The 19,610-nt window shown below is 38.9% G+C and overlaps 2 protein-coding genes across 4 annotated transcripts; both read left to right on the top strand.

Annotated features, from left to right (window-relative positions):
- Positions 1-797: 797 nt before the first annotated feature.
- coq7 (coenzyme Q7 homolog, ubiquinone (yeast)) lies at positions 798-11,322 on the top strand. Of its 2 annotated transcripts, none has more exons than XM_061679879.1 (6): positions 798-987; positions 1,336-1,511; positions 2,931-3,045; positions 3,350-3,489; positions 5,796-5,864; positions 6,568-11,322. In XM_061679879.1, the coding sequence occupies exons 1-6, from the start codon at positions 903-905 to the stop codon at positions 6,643-6,645; spliced, it is 663 nt and encodes a 220-aa protein (XP_061535863.1). In that variant the 5' UTR covers positions 798-902; the 3' UTR covers positions 6,646-11,322. The 2 variants fall into 2 exon arrangements, with proteins under 2 accessions (XP_061535863.1, XP_061535864.1); XM_061679880.1 differs by having other exon boundaries at positions 900-987; positions 1,388-1,511.
- notum2 (notum pectinacetylesterase 2) lies at positions 11,322-19,370 on the top strand. Of its 2 annotated transcripts, none has more exons than XM_061679877.1 (13): positions 11,322-12,707; positions 13,970-14,199; positions 14,295-14,577; positions 15,132-15,184; positions 15,628-15,723; positions 15,841-15,901; positions 15,989-16,101; positions 16,197-16,299; positions 16,779-16,967; positions 17,103-17,203; positions 17,944-18,091; positions 18,185-18,232; positions 18,401-19,370. In XM_061679877.1, exons 3-13 carry the CDS (start codon positions 14,300-14,302, stop codon positions 18,702-18,704), a joined length of 1,494 nt encoding a protein of 497 aa, XP_061535861.1. In that variant the 5' UTR covers positions 11,322-12,707; positions 13,970-14,199; positions 14,295-14,299; the 3' UTR covers positions 18,705-19,370. The 2 variants fall into 2 exon arrangements, with proteins under 2 accessions (XP_061535861.1, XP_061535862.1); XM_061679878.1 differs by having other exon boundaries at positions 14,298-14,577.
- Positions 19,371-19,610: the final 240 nt, after the last annotated feature.

Consider the following 19,610-nt stretch of genomic DNA (forward strand, 5'->3'; position numbering starts at 1 on the left):
AACTAAATGAAGTGTTAATACAGTAGCCTACAGTCTTATTGGTGCAACACTGCCATCTGCAGACCATTGACAATGATTCAGTTTGCCCCACAAACCTCTGCAAACCAATTTCAATACCAATGCCATTTTGTCAAGTCTGATCTTACATGACAATCGTTAACAAATGATTCACTCTGCATTTGTTTGACCTGGAAGAGAAGAGGGTGCCCTGCCAAGATGTAATTACAGTCTTTGTGTATTCGGCTAAATGCGTGGTTTCCTCCCACAGACCAATGCAAAAGCTAGGCCAACAATGTGAAAGTTAAAATGCCTACTGTTTGGATTTGTATTATGAGTGTCATGGTCCTGCTTCTCTGCTGGTGTGTTCCGACATTTTGTCTTTGTTGCCTTTGTTGCCGTCTCCTAGGTGAACGTTGATCTGTGGAGCCTCCTGCATCGCACCTGCTGTCAATGACTATCAATCAAGATGGGTATTTAGGCACAGCAGATGAAATATGCCAGATTATTGCATTGCTTTTCACCGTTTCCACATATGTTCCTTGTCTATTGTTCATCTTCCACCAGCAAGTCTTATTTACTGTCTGTTCTTTCATTCTTTATTTGCAACTTCTGTGATTTTCTGCTAGTGAGATGCTCCAGGAGAAGCAGTACAGAAAATGGACAAAAAGCCGTCTGTAAACCAAAGCAGTACTCGTTAACGATCAATGGGTGGTGGTAATGCACTACAATATTACAATTTGCAGCCGCAGTTGAACAGGAAGAAGACTAAAAGTATTGCGCAAACAGGCTGACGTCATTACTCGGCGACACGTCGAGCCTCTGGCATTTGTCAATGACAGGTTGCTTTCATTTTCTATGCCTTGTTTGATAACTCGGATGGTTGGAGCAGGAAACAGGCGAGCATGCATAGAGCCGCATACACCGTGTTACATGACTGGACAAACAGGGCCGTCCCATTGACTGTACGGCGCAGCTCAAAAAGCAGAGGTAAACAAGCAAGCAGTTTACCGCTAACGGTTAAAATGCTGCGCATGTTAAAAACAAACGTCCTAATATACTCTGGCTCAGTTGTCTATTTTTACCAATAATAATAAGATATTTTCTGCACATGTGTAGCATAGTAGAGGAAGAACGGGTAGTTTCATAAGTTTTCATCGTTGGGAACGTGTAGACTAGTAGTAGCAGAGGGGAAAGAACAGCTTCATGGGCGGGGGCATACCTTGGACTACGAGAGCCATAAAACTGCCTCAAAATAGCATTGACGCGCATTCTTTAAGGTGAACGTGTGTGTTTGTGTGTGTGCGTGCGCGCGCGTCTTCATATATCTGACTGCAGCGTTCCTGTGGAGCTCGCGTGATTACAGTGTGGTCCCGCCCCCGCGTGACAGGGCAGAGAAGGAGATGATCGACCGCATCCTACGTGTGGACCATGCTGGTGAATATGGTGCCAATCGCATCTATGCCGGCCAGATGGCGGTGTTGGGCAGGTCTCATACTGGAACTCTCATCCAGGTAACAGAAGAAAAAGAGATGTCATAATACAGTTAGAATTCCTACATGTGAATAGAGGTCAAACCGTATGCAAATGTTATCGCAATTATCACCAAAGTTATGAATATTATCAGTATTGTTGTGATCTTACTAAGACAAATGAAAATCACAGACATGTTCCAAAGACATTGCACATTATATTTTGAGTGCAAAAAAATTGCATTTTTTTTTTTTTACATTTAAAATAGTTAACAGCAACACCCAAACTGAATTTTCACACATGCAAGACCCCAAGAAATGTTCTTACAATGATTAGGATGACACTGACATCCAGTCCTGCTCACCATTATTGGCACCCATAACGTTTAAGTACTAAATGCGGAATAGCTCCCGATTCCTGATCTCAATCCAATTGGAAAGTCTTTGGAGGGAGCTGAAATCTGCCATTGGGGAGAAGAATTGGGGAGAAGAACCATGCAAATGTTCACTAGCTTGAACAAATTGCAAAGGAAGAGTGGGAGAAAATACCACCTGAGAAGTGCAAAAAGCTTAGAGATGGTTACAAGAAACGTTTGGAGGCCGTTATCACTGCCAAAGGGTGTGCAACCAGTATTGCTGTACATTTTTTTCCTTTGAAATTACAATGTCTGAGGGGAGGGGGGGGGGGGGGGGGTTCTCTTTGTTAAATTACTTTGGAACTCCAATTAAAAGATCCTGATGATAAAAGTTTGGTACATTTCCATTTATTTCTGAAGATATACAGGTTATGCAAAAGATAAAGGGGTGCCAATAATGATGAGCAAGACTGTATTTCATAGTGGTGGGAGTCTTATTTAAAGTTTTGTTTATAGAATATGTTTTATATATATATATATAGATGTGTGTGTGTGTGTGTGTGTATGTGGCTAGCACAAATTGGAAAATGTGATTAGATTGCTTTGATTTAAAACAATCTAAATAATTGGGGTTTTCTTATTAATTCTCATTTTAATCAAATAGAAATATTTGACACAATTAACAATGTTTCACTATTCAGCCGGATTTTGGTCGATGAATAAACAAATGTAAACGCGTACAACAATCAAAAATTTTCTGTCACGCACCATGCAAAAACAGATTACAGTAGAGCCAATTTTAACAAAGTGAAATTATAGAAATGTGATTTCAAAATCAATTTTGAGCTGACAGTATTCGCAATGAGCCATATTCAAGCTTTGAAATAATTTGCCAACTTAAGCACACACTCATCTGATAGCCGTTTGTACTTGAGGCTCCAAGACTGTCTGACTTTTGTCTGTTACTTGAGGGCTAAAGTCAGGGATCCCGTCACTTAATGACCACACTGTAGTTCATTAGTAAAAAGGAGAATAATGTCACTGGAAATAAAGTTGTTCGTGTCTCTAACTTTCATTTTGTGTAAAGCTGTTTTTTTTATTACAGGAAATGTGGGATCAAGAAAAAAAACACCTTGAGAAATTCAATGAAATACTTGCTGAGAGCAGAGTTCGGCCAACAGCACTGTTACCTCTTTGGAATGTTGCTGGCTATTTATTAGGTTAGTACAACTTGTAAAAGTAAAGAATTTTAACTTTGAACAAAAATGTGATATTCCCTAAGTGTGAAGTGGTATGCTTTTACCTGTGTTTCATTTCTAATTAAATGTGACATTTTTCACCTGTTGCAAGTAATAAAATACCGACATCTTCATGTTTCACCATGAATCAAACTTGTTGTTAAAGGTGTCCTATTATGTCGCTCGGCTTAAACAATATTTTATTAGTTTATGTGATGATGCTTTTAGCAAAGTTGTAGTCTCCTTAAGTCGTCAACGGATTTGTCATGCTGCTACTCTTCTATAGGGGCCTCTACTGCAATGTTGGGCAAGGAGGTTGCCATGGCCTGCACTGTGGCAGTGGAGGAGAGCATCTCTGAACACTATAACAGCCAGATAAGAACTCTGATGGAGAAGGATCCTGACAGATATACTGAACTATTAAAAGTGAGTGCTCTCTTTTTGTGATGATATGCTGCTGTCCGCAGATATTTCTTTGTGCATAGAACATAGGCCACCTGTTTATTTGATTTCCTTTCACATTTACTGTGTTTAACAGTACTAGTGAAGCCACATTTTATGTACATGGCAATTTTTATTTTCAATCATTCAAATTTGGCAGGGTTGTTAACAGCACTCTGCTCTGATATGTCAAATTTAGAAGACGTTCACATTACAGGGACTTTAGTTTGTCTTTTTAAACTGTTTCACGTTTAGCCCATTTGAACAGCAGGTGGCAGTACTACCTTCTCTACAGCAGTGCAACTTTCTGGATTGAGAAAGCATCATAGACGGACGGACAGATAACACATTTAAAAAAAATTTAAGCATTGTATGAAGTCACAATGGCTCTGTGGACAATGGCCAGCTGCAAAGATAACTTAAATTAGTGTGAAACAAATTTATTTGACACCCAACCCTATTTAAAGTTTTGCTACAGCTACTAATCTTACTGAACTGCTTAATTGCTGATTAACTAAAAAAAAATTCTGTAATAGTTACGAAACCAGTGTAGTGTATATTAGTCGAATAAAAATGTTATTAATTTAGGCGAAAAGAATGAGTTGGAAGCGACGCCTGCGTTACTTCCGATTTAGTGTCATTTTAAATTACAGCGTTATAAATCAAGCAATCAAGGAAGGGGGCACCACGTCACTTTTTAGAAGTTTAAAACTTCAGGACAAAGTGACGACAACCTTTTTATCAGTCTCGTAATCTGAAGGTTGCTACACTTTCTGAAGTTTTGATAAGCGTTCTAGACGGCCAGAGATTTCTTTCCTCGAACCCAAACACACACAACAATGCAGGTCGTGAATTTTATGGAACATTTAATGATCTAACATGGGGAATCTACAGGGAAACAATACAGACAAAACAAACAAAATACAGACGAACATTGGGAAAGGAAACTGACTTGTGGAAGTGTTCAATCTCATCGAATGGCAATGACCTATGGGGTCCCTCAAGGGTCAGTTCTTGGACCCCTCCTGTTCAGCCTGTATATGTTACCCTTGGGTCAAATTCTTCAGAACTTTAATTTTGACTATCATAGCTATGCAGATGATACACAGTTATATCTAGCAGTGTCTCTGGATGACAATAGTTCAATTGAGGTGTTGTGTCACTGTCTAAAACAGATGCATATCTGGATGAGCCAAAATGTTCTTCAATTGAACCACAAAAAAAAAACTGAGATAATTGTTTTTGGCAATAAAGAAAAGAGGATTGCTGTTAGTAAATACTTGGAGTCACTCTCTTTAAAAACCAAAGACCAAGTCCAAAACCTTGGTGTTCCGATAGATTCCGACCTGGACTTTGTATCGATCCGTTGTGGTAAAGAAGGAGCAAAGCCGAAAGGCGAAGCTCTCGATTTACCGGTCGATCTACGTTCCTACCCTCACCTATGGTCACGAGCTGTGGGTGGTGACCGAAAGAGCAAGATCCCGGATACAAGCGGCCGAAATGAGTTTCCTCCACAGGGTGTCCGTGCTCTCCCTTAGAGATAGGGTGAGAAGCTCGGTCATCCGGGAGGATCTCAGAGTAGAGCCGCTGCTCCTCCACATCGAGAGGAGCCAGATGAGGTGGCTGGGGCATCTGATTCGGATGCCTCCCGGACACCTCCCTGGTGAGGTGTTCCAGCCACGTCCCACCGGGAGGAGACCCCGGGGATGACCCAGGACACACTGGAGAGACTACATCCTTTGGCTGGCCTGGGAGCACCTCGGGATCCCCCCAGAAGAGCTGGATGAAGTGGCTGGGGAGAGGGAAGTCTGGGCGTCCCTGCTAAAGCTATTGCCCCCGCGACCCAACCTTGGATAAGCGGTAGAAAATGGATGGATGCTGCACAAAAATTTAATAAGTTTCCAAAGGAAGGGATGTCAGCCCCAAGTGTGCATGTTTTTAAGTCCAGGTTAAAAACTCTTCTTTTTCCCATGCTTTCTAGAGCATTTCTACTTTTAAGTGATATTTCTGGCACTGTACGCAGTTTTAATTGTATTTTTATTTTATTGTATTTTTTTTGTTTTTGTTTTAAATGTTTATAAGCTGTTTTTTTCTTAGTTTTTTTAAAATGCTTTTAATCATGTAGCACATTGAGTTAAACTTGACACTTTTTAAAATTATAACTGGTTCCAGTTATTGAAATTACTGATTACTGACCTGCTAGTTTGAAGTCTGATTTAATGATTGGCATTAAAGTCATCTAATCTACGTCGACTGGGTCATTCAACTATTGTGTTTGTGTGTGTATTTAGGTTTTAAAAGAGTTCCGAGATGACGAGATGGAGCATCACGATATAGGATTGGAACATGATGCTGAATCTGTAAGTATCGGGATCTGTTGGAACAGTAATGTAGCCCCTTATCTACAGTGGTTTTAAAAAGTATACACACCCCTGTTTAATTGCCAGGTTTTTATGATGTAAAAAAATGAGACCAAGATAAATAATTTCAAAACTTTAAAAACCAAAAGTGGAGGGAATTATGAACTGTTCCAAATATCAGTCTGTGTTAGCACAAAACATTCAGGCTTCTGCTAGAAGGCTCAAGATGAAGAGGAATTTCATCCTTCACAATCTGACAAATGTGGAGTGTTATCTGCAAGAGTGGGTAAATATTCCCACATCAAGATGTGCCACACTGATCAATTACTATCCAAAAAGACTTGAGTCCTGTAATAAAAGCCAAAAGTACTGCAACAGAGTATTTGCTTGAGGTTGTGCATTATTATGCAACCAAATAATTGTATTTTTTTTTAAATATATAATTTTCCCATTAAAAAATTCCGTTTGTTTTTCAGTGTATAGGTTATATGTGGAAAAGGTTTTGAAATAATTGATCTGGGGTGGGGGGGGAAATTACATAAACTGCATTTGAACAGGGCTGTGTAGACTTTTTTTATATCCACTGTATTGGACTTTTAAAATGGTAATAAATTTGTTTTTCTTGGGCTAAATGTTGTGTGGTTTTTGTCATTTTGTCACACTCTACACACTGACCAATGTTATTACTTTCCTCTTGATTTAGGTACCTGGATACTGGCTACTTAAAAATGCTATCCAGCTTGGGTGCAAAGCTGCAATTTATGCTTCTCAACATGTGTAACTTTTTATATTAAAAAAAATAAATAAAACTTTGCTTGTTTTAATACTTTGAATGGTTTTGCAGTTCCAATATTACATACAGTTGCAAGACAGTAAGTGAACTATTTGGAATTACCTGGATTTCTGCATGAATTGGCCATAAAATGTGATCTGATTTTCATCTAAGGCACAGAAATAGACAAACACAGTTTTGTTTAACTAATTCCATACAGACAATTCTGGGCACCAATCAGCTGACTCTGGGCACCAGCCAATCGCAGGGAACATATAAACAAACAACCGTTTGCACACACATTCACACCTACGGGCAATTTAGAGTCTTCAATTAACCTACCATGCATGTTTTTGGGATGTGGGAGGAAACCTACGCAGGCACTGGAGGACATGCAAACGTCACACAGGTGAGACTGGATTTGATACCGGATCCTCAGAAAACCATACAAAATTAGTGAGGGATCAAATAATTATTTCCTCCACTCTATACAGCACTGCAGTAGTAGCTTCAGTATTCATATGTACTGGGTGTACTGTTTATACAGTATGTACTGATAGTGGCACTTTGAAAGCTCTTGTGCGACATCACATTTGAGTGTACAAGTGCCCAATCAGTTTATTTTGTAGATCAATCTAACAAGAACATTTGCAAACTCAAATCCACACATTCCGTCGTCATTACCTTTCCTGGTGTAATGCCACATGGTACAATTTGCTGCAAGCGTTTATTCTTGATTGTTAAAAGGTCAAATAGCATGCAGAATTTAGATTGATACCGCTCATATGCACTTGATTTTTTTTAATTTTTATTTATTATAATTTTTTTAACAGCACAATTTTTCTCAACAGTCTTTATCTCAGCAGAAATGTCTTAGAGTTGATTTGTAGCCCAAGTTGGCAAGCTTTGATCGATCTATCTACTTTTGCAGTTATTTTAGCTGAGGTGGATTGCACAGCAGATCTGACCTTAAGGGTCAATGTGTCACATGGTCCCCCATTTCCTAAAAATAACATTCACTGTCCTTCCTTTCAAATAACCCAAACACTGGCATGCTTGTTGTTATAACATTTAGGAGATAATGTAAGGGTACTGACTGATTGAATAACTTAAGATCTGCAGAATAAGTTAAGGCATTTTATCAATTCATCTTTCTGAAGGAGAGGAGAGGAAGGTCAAGTCCCTTAGTGAACTGAATTGTATCCATTGTATTCACTTGTAGCAATATGAAGAAGAAGAATGAGCTTTTTCTAATATCTGAAAGCTATGATTTGTTTAATATGGCTTTGCAAAATTGTTATATAACAAGATGAGGTACTGAACACTTTTAAGATCAGTAAGCATCTCTGCTCATCATTCATAGTGCTGAGTTTTGTGCAGGTTGCAGCTGTGAGAAAAAGGAAATTAAGGTATAGTAGATCTGCATTTTTGGAACTGCCCCAAAAAACACTAACTACTGTAATTTGCGAATGGACGGGTTTTGAACTGTCAATACTGTATTACCCAGATCAACATCATTCTGTCTTCATCATGAGTGTGTGAATTGTTAACATTCCTTTCTTTAAATCGCTTGCATTCAAAGGATTTTTCAGAAATGAAGAAATTGGCAACAGGGAATTGAAAAGTCCAATAAAACGTAGCTAAGCTCGTGGAGTCTGTGACAGCCATAAATAATTTTCATTGTAAATCTGTCCCAACAGTAGTAAAATCTTTCGGATACAAGTAGTAATGCCCTTTGGCTTCAGGCTCTGCAGACTGCTCAGTGGCCTGTCTGTGGTTTATTATAACTAAGACTCTAGCATCAGTTTTGTCTGAAGCACTGATTTATAGTTTACATGTCTGACAACTTTCATTCTGTCTGATTTTTTTAAATTTCTTTTAACAAGGCTTCATCGCATATAAGCCTTTTAAAAGTGATGGATTGCTTTACTATATTGTACAGTATGATCTTTGTTTCATCTGCATTGAGCACCAGGGCAAATTCCTTGCAAAGTAAAAGCAGATTTTCTTTTTTCTTTTTTTTTTTTTTGGGCGACAATATCAACATCGGAACACGTTACACATAATTGGAGGTGTATTAAAAAGTATTTTAAAAAAGTTATAAAGACTTTTCAGTGTGACTACTACAATAACAAACAGTAAAATGAATACTTATATGATAGTATCAATCAAAACTGAGAAATAGTATCTTCATTAAATATATTTTTATACAGCTCTTGCATTGGATCTCATTAGATTGTGCAGTTGAATCTAATCTTGTGGCCAGATAGAGGAGATAGCACTAAAAGCCCACTCCAAGTAAACTTTGTGTATTCTCTTTACAAACATACTTTAACAGTATCAAATTTCTCATTGAAATAATGCCATTAGTCAAACTACAGATTGACAGACAGACGCTTTATTCATCCTGTGAGGAAAATATTAATAACAAACAATAGATCATTTCCAGGTCCTGCCTGCTGCTTAGTAACATAAAAGTTTTTTTTTCAAACGTAAAGTAATCATTAGTTGCCACATTTTATATATATATATATATATATATATATATATATATATATAGTGGTACATAACCAGGTCTAGTCAATTCAAGTTTATTTGTATTGCCTTTAATCACAAAACATTGTCATTATGACAATAACATTTGGTAAGCCTGCCCGTTTGACTGTGGAGGGTGATAAACATGGATGCTATCAAGTCATCTGAAATTTCATTTGTGTATAGAATCATGTACCTAACTAGAGGCTCCCAGAAGTGAAAAGCAGTTAGTTCGAACAGACTCACTCAATCTTCTCAAACATTCGGTTAACCAGGTCAACTATTCACATTCAGCAGCAGCATGCGCTTACAGGAAACACCCACACTCAGGCAGGAAACTTTATAAATAGTAAACAGTACACATTTTACTGTCCAGTTTGGCATACTTGGAGCATACGTACCTCTTGCATGGTGTCACTGGATGCTTTAGTTGTGGGAATCTAAAGGTGATGTAACTGCATTAGTGTAAATACCGCTGTAAAATGTATTTCGGAAAGTTACTGTTTTTTTTCCCATTTATTCCTAAAATGTTTTGTGTGTGTGTGGCCTAAACTACCTATAACCACATTGTGAGACAAATATTGAATACTATTAATATTGCATTTTATACACACAGCATACTAAATATTGCATTTAGCAGGATTAAACTGTTAGTGCAGGTCCGGTCTGCAATACAGTACTCAAGGAATGTGACAAACTTGCTGATGAGTGTGTTTGTGTGCTCAGCATGGTGTGACATATTGCTGGTTATACATTAATATATCAATAGAGCGCTGGTGGTCATCTATTCTAGCATAATTACAAGGCCACTTTGGAGCTTCACGTCGTGTACCCAAAACACACTTAAAAACTGTTAAGCCACAGCAGAGCTCAGGCTGGAATTATAGGCCTCCAGACACCGTGTAAATTGAGGAATTTGTGGAATGAAGTGAACAACATGCCATTTTTCAGCATTTTTGCTACATAAGACTGGCTAATATGTCATTATCATTTACCAAGCTGCACAAAATGATTTTGTCAGGACTAATAAATCAGAGTTTGTCTTAGTCTGTCTCCAGAAGCTCGTTTAAAGTCCAAAGCACATTTCTGTCTGTGATATTTACAAATTTGTAGTGTTGCCACAGTTACCTTGATAAGGTAACTTAGTTACTTTACTGATTACTTGAGCTTAGAACTAACTTAGTTACTTTACTGATTACTTGATTTCAAAAGTAACTAAATTAGAAAAAAAGTAACTTTTTAGTTACTTTCGGCAGCTGTCAAGTGTAGTAATATCACTTATCCACAGTACAAAACAAGCATTAGCTTAACCGTACCCATTACTTGGTAATGTATGCCACACAAGTTACAGAAGGATGTCATCAACATGAAAAAAAAAAACTTAAATATGAGTGTAGTTGAAACCACATTAAATGAGCAACTTAGAGCACACTTGACATGCCAAATAGCCACCTAAATAGATAGCATTCTCAGTACACTTCTTTAAAGACTATTAACTGATAGACAGACACAGACTGTAGCAACCCTGCCGACTGTGTGGGGGTCCATTAAGGCAACTGTGTGTGTGTGTGCGCACGCGCATAGTGTACAACGAACCTTACTTAGTATTGTCCTCTTTAGAGAAAATCATTTTTGGAATAATGCGTTACCGGCACCACTGCAAATTTGCCATCGTGATGTTCCACGTGTTTCACGTGGTATGAGTCTTTTGACATTAAATTTGATTGTAAATGTAGAATTTGTACCTAATTGTGTTTTGTATAGGGTAATTTAGTTGTAAGTGGTTCAGGAAAAAGTGCTTTATCCTTTTTTCCCCCCACTAAATTAGTCACCCCAAACCGTTTCCTAAAAATCTACCCTCGTCATGGCTCGTACATCTATCACAGTTGTAGAGTGTGACCACACAATTCCACTTAAAACCGGTTTTTATATATATTTTTTTATATTATTATTATTTTAGGCGGCACGGGGGACGACTGGTGACCACATCTGCCTCACAGTTCTGAGGACCGGGGTTCAAATCCCGGCCTCGCCTGTGTGGAGTTTGTCCCGTGCCTTTGTGGGTTTTCTCCGGGTCCTCCGGTTTCCTCCCACATCCCAAAACATGCATGGTAGGTTAAATGAATACACTAAATTGCCCGTAGGTGTGAATGTGAGTGCGAATGGTTGTTTGTTTATGTGTGCCCTGCGATTGGCTGGCGACCAGTTCAGGGTGTACCCTGCCTCTTGCCCGAAGATAGCTGGGATAGGCTCCAGCACGCCCGTGACCCTAGTGAGAAGAAGCGGTACAGAAAATTGATGGATGGATTATTATTTTAACCCAAGCCTCCTGAAACTCTGTCATTCTCCCCGATCGAACGGAACCAGCCTGGCAGCGTTACTCATATCCCTTCACTGCAGGCCTTTTTGCTGCAGTTTAAATTATGCCAGTGTTCCTCATGTGAAGTACTGTGTATATAGTATGTATCAAAATAGACCGTCACTGCTGATGACAGCACAGAATTCATGTGATGTTGGTGCATTGTCAGATTGAACACTAAACAGCAGAGGTGCATAAACCCTTAAGAGGGCACTAATTATAGTTTTGACACATTATTACATTAACAAAAGATATTGATGTGTGGTTAAGTTAAAAAAAGAAATAAAGAGAGACTAAATAGCAGCAATGCCATCTCTCCATTTGTGATATTCTGGTGAAATGCTGATAGATTTTCAGCAGCCTCTTTCAGTTTTGTTAGCTATTTGAGGGATCTGTTAAACAGATTTTTGCACTGATTTATTAGAAGATGGTCTAGACAACTGAAGGAATGAAGAATTGTTCAGCTGAGGAGCTCAAATTCAGTACAGTGATGTCTTTAGGGTCCAATTTTACTGCATTTAAGTGATATGATCTCACACACATACTGTATTCTAGTCACTTTGATTTCTTTCTGGCCATACTTTAAAATAGCATGAATGCTTGAAAATAAGTCAAAAATTCATTTTTTTCCTGCCAAAGCAATAATACTTGGTCAACCTTTCTGTCTTGTTTGTGCCGTATTTTTTTGATAATTATAATGGTTTTGATTATCTAAAAACAGATTGTGCACTGTTTGAATACAATGATAATAATTACCAATACTGTCATTCTTTTCTGTGGAGGCTTGAATCACATTAAAATGTCTCGACTTTTGAATGTGGGAGAATTGTAGACCTTTAGGTGTAGGTTGAATGTTTATTATTGTAACATTTATTCTTAGTTTTTGTGCCTCACTGTCCAAACATCCCCACATTCCCTTCAGCCCCCATAGTCCCTTACAGCCTTTGTATACTTGGCCTTTCAAGCATCCATGATTTGCTGTGATTGGCATATTAGGATGGTGTGCATTTCATTGATGAGTATTTCAGAACCCCAATGCTCGTGATCAGCGCTATGTCACCATAGAGTCATCCCATGGGTACAGCAGAGAATCAGTTTCAAACAGTTTGTCTGTCTTCATCAAACACACTCTCCAAGAGTCTGCCGGCTCCAGACCTGGATCGAAACACAGCCACAGGTAAAACCCTTATGAAACTATTCTTAAAATGTCTCAATCAAAAGCAAGGAAATAAATGTTTAACTCTAACTTTATAGTACACCAGTCTCAGATAAAGGTTGAGTCTCTATTTCAAATTCTACCAGCATAAAAGAGTCAAATGCTAAACACGGACCAGCCACAATGTTAGATACACCTGCAAAATTTAATGAGGACCCAATCAAGAAATTACAAAGATAATAATGCCCAATTTGCTTGTTTACAGTCAGAGTTTATACATTATTTAACAGTTAATGATTATTTGAGGCGGCACGGTAGACGACCGGTTAGAGCGTCTGCCTCACAGTTCTGAGGACCGGGGTTCAATCCCGGCCCCCCTGTGTGGAGTTTGCATGTTCTCCCCGTGCCTGTGTGGGTTTTCTCCGGGCACTCCGGTTTCCACCCACATCCCAAAAACATGCATGGTAGGTTAATTGACAACTCAAAATTGCCCATAGGTGTGAATGTGAGTGCGAATGGTTGTTTGTTTGTATGTGCCCTGCGATTGGCTGGCAACCAGTTCAGGGTGTACCCCGCCTCCTGCCTGATGATAGCTGGGATAGGCTCCAGCACGCCCGCGACCCTAGTGAGGCTCAGAAAATGGATGGATGGATATATATATATATATATATATATAACTTTATTGATTTTAGCAATATATATATATAACTTTATTGATTTTAGCAAATAATCATAACTTAGAATTATATATATATATATATATATATATATATATACACACACACACACACACAATTCTTATCTTAGTCCTCAGATGCTGCTGGTCACATATTCATCTACAGAAAAATAAATTTAAAGTTGCATAATTTCTGCCTGACTATTACAGAATTAACTCCTGTCAAGTAAAACAATGAATTGATGGCTGTTTGCATCCATAACAACATTAACACAACAATATCCCTTTTTTGAATAAATTTTCAATTAAGAAGAAATATATACAGGTATTTCAATTTCTGTGTTTTTATAATGTTTAGCTGTATTTTTGGTGTTTTGCATATGATGAATTGTAATCTTTTAAAAAGGAGAAATTATGCCCAGCGTAGACTGCAGTGTTGGACAGTGGAGCAATCAAAGGTGGATGAGGGGACATAGGGGGAAGAAAGAAAAGGATGTGGGGGGGCAGGCGGGGAAGCATGTTCTTGAGCTGTGGGCAGATGGAAAAGTGCTTTGCTGTTCAATGTGTGCAAAGAAATGTGTTAAGGAGATCTTTTCCCCTCATCCAGTACCTCCCCTTGATGTGTGTCGTCAGTTGGAGCTTCAGGATAAAATGGGAGGAACTCTGATCCATACGGTGGCACTATAAAGCTCACTGATGATTTGCGGGCTTCATTAAAACATCAAATCTTCATTACTATTCGGGACTGGCATCATCGTCTTACACCTGCTATCAGTGATCTCATCAGGCCAACTTCTGGCAAACTTCAGCAGCTGCCTTTGCTTATTTTTAAAATAGGTATGTCCACTTCTCATTTTAACAGTTTACATCAGATTGTATCATGCCATTAATGAATAACAGTGAATTAACTTACTATTGCACTGTATCATCAGCAGACATGAGGATACTTGGCCAGATTACTTTTTTGCTTTTGCTGTGGGAGAGCTGGTGTAGGAATACAAAAGTTCAGACCACCAAGAAATCTACACATGGGAACCAAGCAGCCAACGGCATCCAGGCTTCACCTGAAGCTGTTCTCTTTAGTGGGAGCATTTCAAATAATAGAGGTACTGGAGGTACCAGTGGAAGTGAATCTACCAGGGATGATGCTGATGAAATGAGGCTGCACTTTCTTAAGAACCTGCATGTTACATGTAACGATGGGACACCAGCTGGGTGAGATGGTCTTTTTGAAATAGATTTAAACTTTTATTTCATATTTAATTCCTTTAATATACAGCATAGTGTTAATGCAATTTCCTCTGAGGGATTATAACAACGCCGGCACGGTGGGGACTGGTTAGCACATCTGGGTCACAGTTCTGGGGACTGGGATTCAAATCCGGGCCCCGTCTGTGTGGAGTTTGCATGTTCTCCCCGTGCCTGCTGTGGGTTTTCTCCGGGCACTCCGGTTTCCTCCCACATCCCAAAAACATGCGTGGTAGGTTGATTGAAGACTCTAAATTGCCCGTAGGTGTGAACGTGAGTGCAAATGGTTGTTTGTTTCTATGTGTCCTGCGATTGGCTGGCGACCGGTTCAGGGTGTACCCTGCTTCCCGCCAGAAGATAACTGGGATAGGCTCCAGCGGCCCGCAAACCTAGTGAGGATAAGCGGTAAAGAAAATGGATGGATTATAACAACTATAATAAACAGAAATTTAAGATGCTAGATAGCAGGCCCACTCATGATGCTTGCCTTGACTCGTTCAGAATTATTTGTGGTTCTACAGGTTTTACCTAAAAGAGGTCAGAGGAAGCCGCAGATGGCTGTTATTTCTGGAAGGTGAGTATTTCAAAAACACTCTGGTTAATTTGGGACCCCAGAGGTCAGCTTCTTTGGGTGTTTAGATGGGAATGTCATCTTCTGTTTTTGTCCTTTTCTTGTTGCTGTCTGACTTCAGTCTATTTCGGATGGAAATATTATAGATGTTGCTTCAAGCGCTCTCGTATAATCTACCGTATTTTATAAATTAGCTCTACTGGAATAAATTAAGAATGGCTTTAGAAAATGTGTAAGATTTACATTAGGGCAAAGATTTAAAAAAGCAACAGTCAAGTTCTGAGACAGCATTGATAGCAATATCAAATTAAAGGATACGGGCTTGAGTCAAGGCTGCAGGTGCATTGCCCTCCAACTCAAATTCATCTCTCAGGCATTAATGATGGAGAAGCATTTGTTTCTCATTCCGTGCCCGGATGTTTAATATTAGTCTTCCCTATTTTTAGGCGGCTGGTGCTGCTACAGCAAAGAGACCTGTGATTCCAGGTACCAAAATATCCCTCGACTAATGAGCTCATCGGGTTGGCCCCTGACAAAAAGTGGTAAGTCAACTTATTGGACAGTATTTAGTCATACACACTCCCATAATCAATATTCCTATTTGAATGTTAATCTCTAGATAAGGAGCTCTGTTTAAGAACTGATTGCTTGGTTTACAGGACATGGCATACTGTCAAATCAAGTAGCAGAGAATCCTTATTGGCACAACACAAACATTGTGTAAGAATTTCTATAATCACGTGTTTGAATAACTGTGGGATGGTTTACAGAGAGTGATATAATCAGTGAATTTGTCCCTTTCTGTAGAGTCATCCCATACTGCTCCAGTGATGTTTGGAGTGGCACTGGGCCTGCCTCGACTCCTCCTCCAAAACGACGACAAGGGAGGGAGAAAGAACACAATAGAAATGCAAATGCAAGTATGTCTCTACAGAGAGAAAACACTAGATTTAGTCAATAATAACCATAGCACGTCTGTACCTTTGCTGCATTCACTGTCTGTATTTTTTATCAGCTGAGTATGCTTTCATGGGATCTCTCATCATCCGAGAGGTCATCAAAGACCTTATTCCCAAAGGAATCAAGCAGGCCAAGGTTGTTTTGTTGTCTGGCGCTAGGTAAGATAATTTCACTGCTCAATCTGTGATGCTGACTGCATCTTTTGTACAAAAATCCATCACAATCTTAACAGCCAACTATGAACAGTGACGAAATGTTGCTTAAAGGACGCCCTTGGAGCCTAAATTGGTCCAATACAAGTAATCCAATGTTAGTTTGAATTCCCATTTGTGAGTTGGCATGTTGCACTAGTGGTAATGTAATGGTTCACATCACTGACTGTGCAGCTCCCAATTCACACTCATGCCCCATTCACAGCCGCCTTGTGATTGACTGTTGATCAGTCCAGGGTGCGGTTTGCCTTTCAAAGGTTTGCAGGGATAGGTTTCAGCCACTGACCCCTGAAGATGTATTGGAAAAGTGGTACAAAAATGGATGGAGTTGGTATGTCTATCCATTAGATTTGATACCACGCAAATACTGTAGACTAGTTTTTTTCTCTAAAGGCCACATAGCGATAATTCAAATCTTCCTGCAGTGCTGGGGGTACAGGAGTCTTGCTGAATATCGAGAGAGTGGCTAATTATCTGGAGCAGCTTGGTGCAGAGGCACAGGTCCGAGGTCTGGTGGACTCTGGCTGGTTTCTCGAAAGTAAACACCAGAGATCACCGAATTGTCCTGAAACAGTTACCTGCTCACCTGAAGATGCTATCAAGGTCGGCCTAAGGTAAAACTATCCAAACCGTCAGCCTGGCTGTATATTTCTCCGCTAAACATTAATGCATGTCATTCAAACTTTACAGAGCTGTTAACATTTATAATATCAACAATTAAGCCCAGTATGTGGTGTGTTGTTTCCCAGGTTGTGGAATGGTGTGGTGCCTGATAGGTGTCGTCGCCTCTATAAGAAAGGGGAGGAGTGGCAGTGCTTCTTTGGCTATAAACTGTATTCTACATTGATCTGTAAGTGGACTTCAAAATCAGATGGAATATATTGAATAGCTCAATTTCAATAGCCGATACAGTGCTCTGCTGATTATTTTTATGCTTATGCAAGGTTGTCAATACATTCTACCTGTGGGTGGCAAATTACAAATGTGTTATTTTTCTTGAATCCCTAATAGACAAGTTGATCTCATTTTTCATGGTATTTGAGCAACGCAGATTTACCCTCCTTTTCTGGTTGCTTTGCTGGATTGTTGATTGCACAATACCTGGTGCTTTATTATCTTTGTGGTGACAGTAAAACATTGCATACCACTGACTGGTTAGAGAAGGAGAATCTAGAATGTTTGATAGAATATGAACATTAACAAAATGAGCCAAAACAATCACAAGCCTTTAAAACCAATCCAATGGACAGTAAAGGAAAAAGTTTGCATAATCTTTTTGAATTGTGTAATTTTGTTGCTATTAGTTATCACCACAGATTCAAACGCATGCAAAGAACAAAGTAAACAACTTGTGCAGGACGAATTTAAGGTATTAGGTTTCTTAGTCCAAACACTTTCAAATACAGTACATTCCACAGAAAGACCAACGGTAAGTTTGTAGACAGAAAATCAAAGATGATAGTTGTCATGCACTGATGTCCAGCCAGATTTCTTGAGAGTCCTCAATTTATTTCAGCACTGTGATAGCATTTCTCAGCATTACTTTTCTGACTAAATGCCAGTTGCATTTACCTCTTGTTTTCTCTGCAGCCCCTCTATTTGTTGTCCAGTGGCTGTTTGATGAGGAACAGCTGAGGGTAGAGAACATCTACATTGGAGGACAGCATATGAGCAATGAACAGTGGCAGTACATACAGAACCTAGGCAGAGAGTTGAAAAACTCCTTGAGAGATGTCACGTATGTTCACAATGAAAATTTTAGTGTATCATAATATAATTTAGCACTGACCCTAGAAATGACATGCTATTTTGTGTTTGTGTGATTCTATAGAGCGGTATTTGCTCCTTCCTGCCTCTCTCATACAGTGATTACCAAAAGGTATGATTGGGCTTCTGACACATTACACATTTTTATAAGCCTGGTGTAACTAAATAGTATTTATTCCGACAGACTAGAAATGGACATTGATACCTTATAAGTTGTTTCTACTCACTTTTGTCTTTATTTGCCACCATTTATTGACTGTGGTACGTGTTGTTCTGTTAGCAACTGGATGACTTTTCAAGTTCGAGGCACTTCTCTGCCGCGGGCCCTGCACTGCTGGGATAGGAGCTTGGAAGCCACTCGTAACAACAGAACTCCAGCCAAAGGCTGTCCATTCCACCTGGTAGATGGTTGCCATTGGCCTCAGTGTAACCCCACCTGCCCCATCTTAGTGGACCAGGCAAACCAACAGGAGCTCACCTTGCTCCAGATGCTGGTAGCCATGGGCCTTGACCTTCGAAAGCTGGGCTTGAATCCTAAAAGTGATGTAGATTTCCTTACAAGCATGGGCAGCAATGGTGCCTAACATTAAAAGTACAAAAGAGAGGCATAGTGAGGTGTTAAATTAGTAAAATAAATAAATAAAACAAAAAATAAAAAAACATCTGTCATGCCAGTATGCGCCACGTGTCAAGCTTGAGACCTAATTCTAAGACTCCCCCCATCATTTTCTCCTTTAAACTTGTACAGGGTAAGTGTTTCAAGTTCTAGCAATGGGTAGACAAAACAACAAGCTTTAAATCTTGAACAGAGGATGGTGTGAGTGCCACTTTTATTGAAGACATGACGATCCTACAAAATGTCAGCATCACGTGAACAACAGTTTGTTTTCTCATGGTTAGCAACTTTTTGTACTTTTTTTTACTATCCTGGCATACAATATATATATATATATATATATATATATATAATTTCTACACTGTCATTTCTCAGTTTATTTGAGGATTCTCCAATCTACCATTTATTTAACTAATTTTGATTTAGCATTGATTAGATTTAACATTTAATGTATGGACATAAAATTGCTACCTGTTCTACTAACTCTAAACATTGCACATGCAGCTGCAACACACTGACTAATTATTTTTTGTGCGACTTATCAATAGCCTACAAGGCTATGCTCACATATTTATACATATATTTTACTGCATGTTAATCTCTTTCCTTCATTTGTTTTCTTTGATGTACATTACAAGGGTATTATGATTCAGTCAAATAATGATTCAAATAAAGATTCCATGAAAAAAAAATCATTGTGTTTTCTTTGAAAAAAATTAAAAGCAAGTCCGTGTTTTAAAAACAGAATTAAAGTAAGGTCCTTCTTTGGTCACTGCATGCTGTGCTTTGTGTAATATACTGATGTGACATTCTTCTCTTTGCATATGAAACAATCATCCATCCATTTTCTATACCGCTTCCTCAATATGGTCGT

The sequence above is a fragment of the Phycodurus eques genome, chromosome 6 (assembly GCF_024500275.1).
Source record: "Phycodurus eques isolate BA_2022a chromosome 6, UOR_Pequ_1.1, whole genome shotgun sequence".
NCBI classification, from domain to species: Eukaryota; Metazoa; Chordata; class Actinopteri; order Syngnathiformes; family Syngnathidae; genus Phycodurus; species Phycodurus eques.

Excerpts from the sequence above, each read along its gene's own strand:
- coq7 (XM_061679879.1), top strand. The coding sequence starts at position 903 with ATGCATAGAGCCGCATACACCGTGTTACATGACTGGACAAACAGGGCC. Across the intron at positions 988-1,335 it reads GCGCAGCTCAAAAAGCAGAG|CGTTCCTGTGGAGCTCGCGT; the intron begins GTAAACAAGCAA and ends ATCTGACTGCAG. Across the intron at positions 1,512-2,930 it reads ATACTGGAACTCTCATCCAG|GAAATGTGGGATCAAGAAAA; the intron begins GTAACAGAAGAA and ends TTTTTATTACAG.
- notum2 (XM_061679877.1), top strand. The coding sequence starts at position 14,300 with ATGAGGATACTTGGCCAGATTACTTTTTTGCTTTTGCTGTGGGAGAGC. Across the intron at positions 15,724-15,840 it reads TTGGCCCCTGACAAAAAGTG|GACATGGCATACTGTCAAAT; the intron begins GTAAGTCAACTT and ends CTTGGTTTACAG. Across the intron at positions 16,102-16,196 it reads CAATAGAAATGCAAATGCAA|CTGAGTATGCTTTCATGGGA; the intron begins GTATGTCTCTAC and ends ATTTTTTATCAG.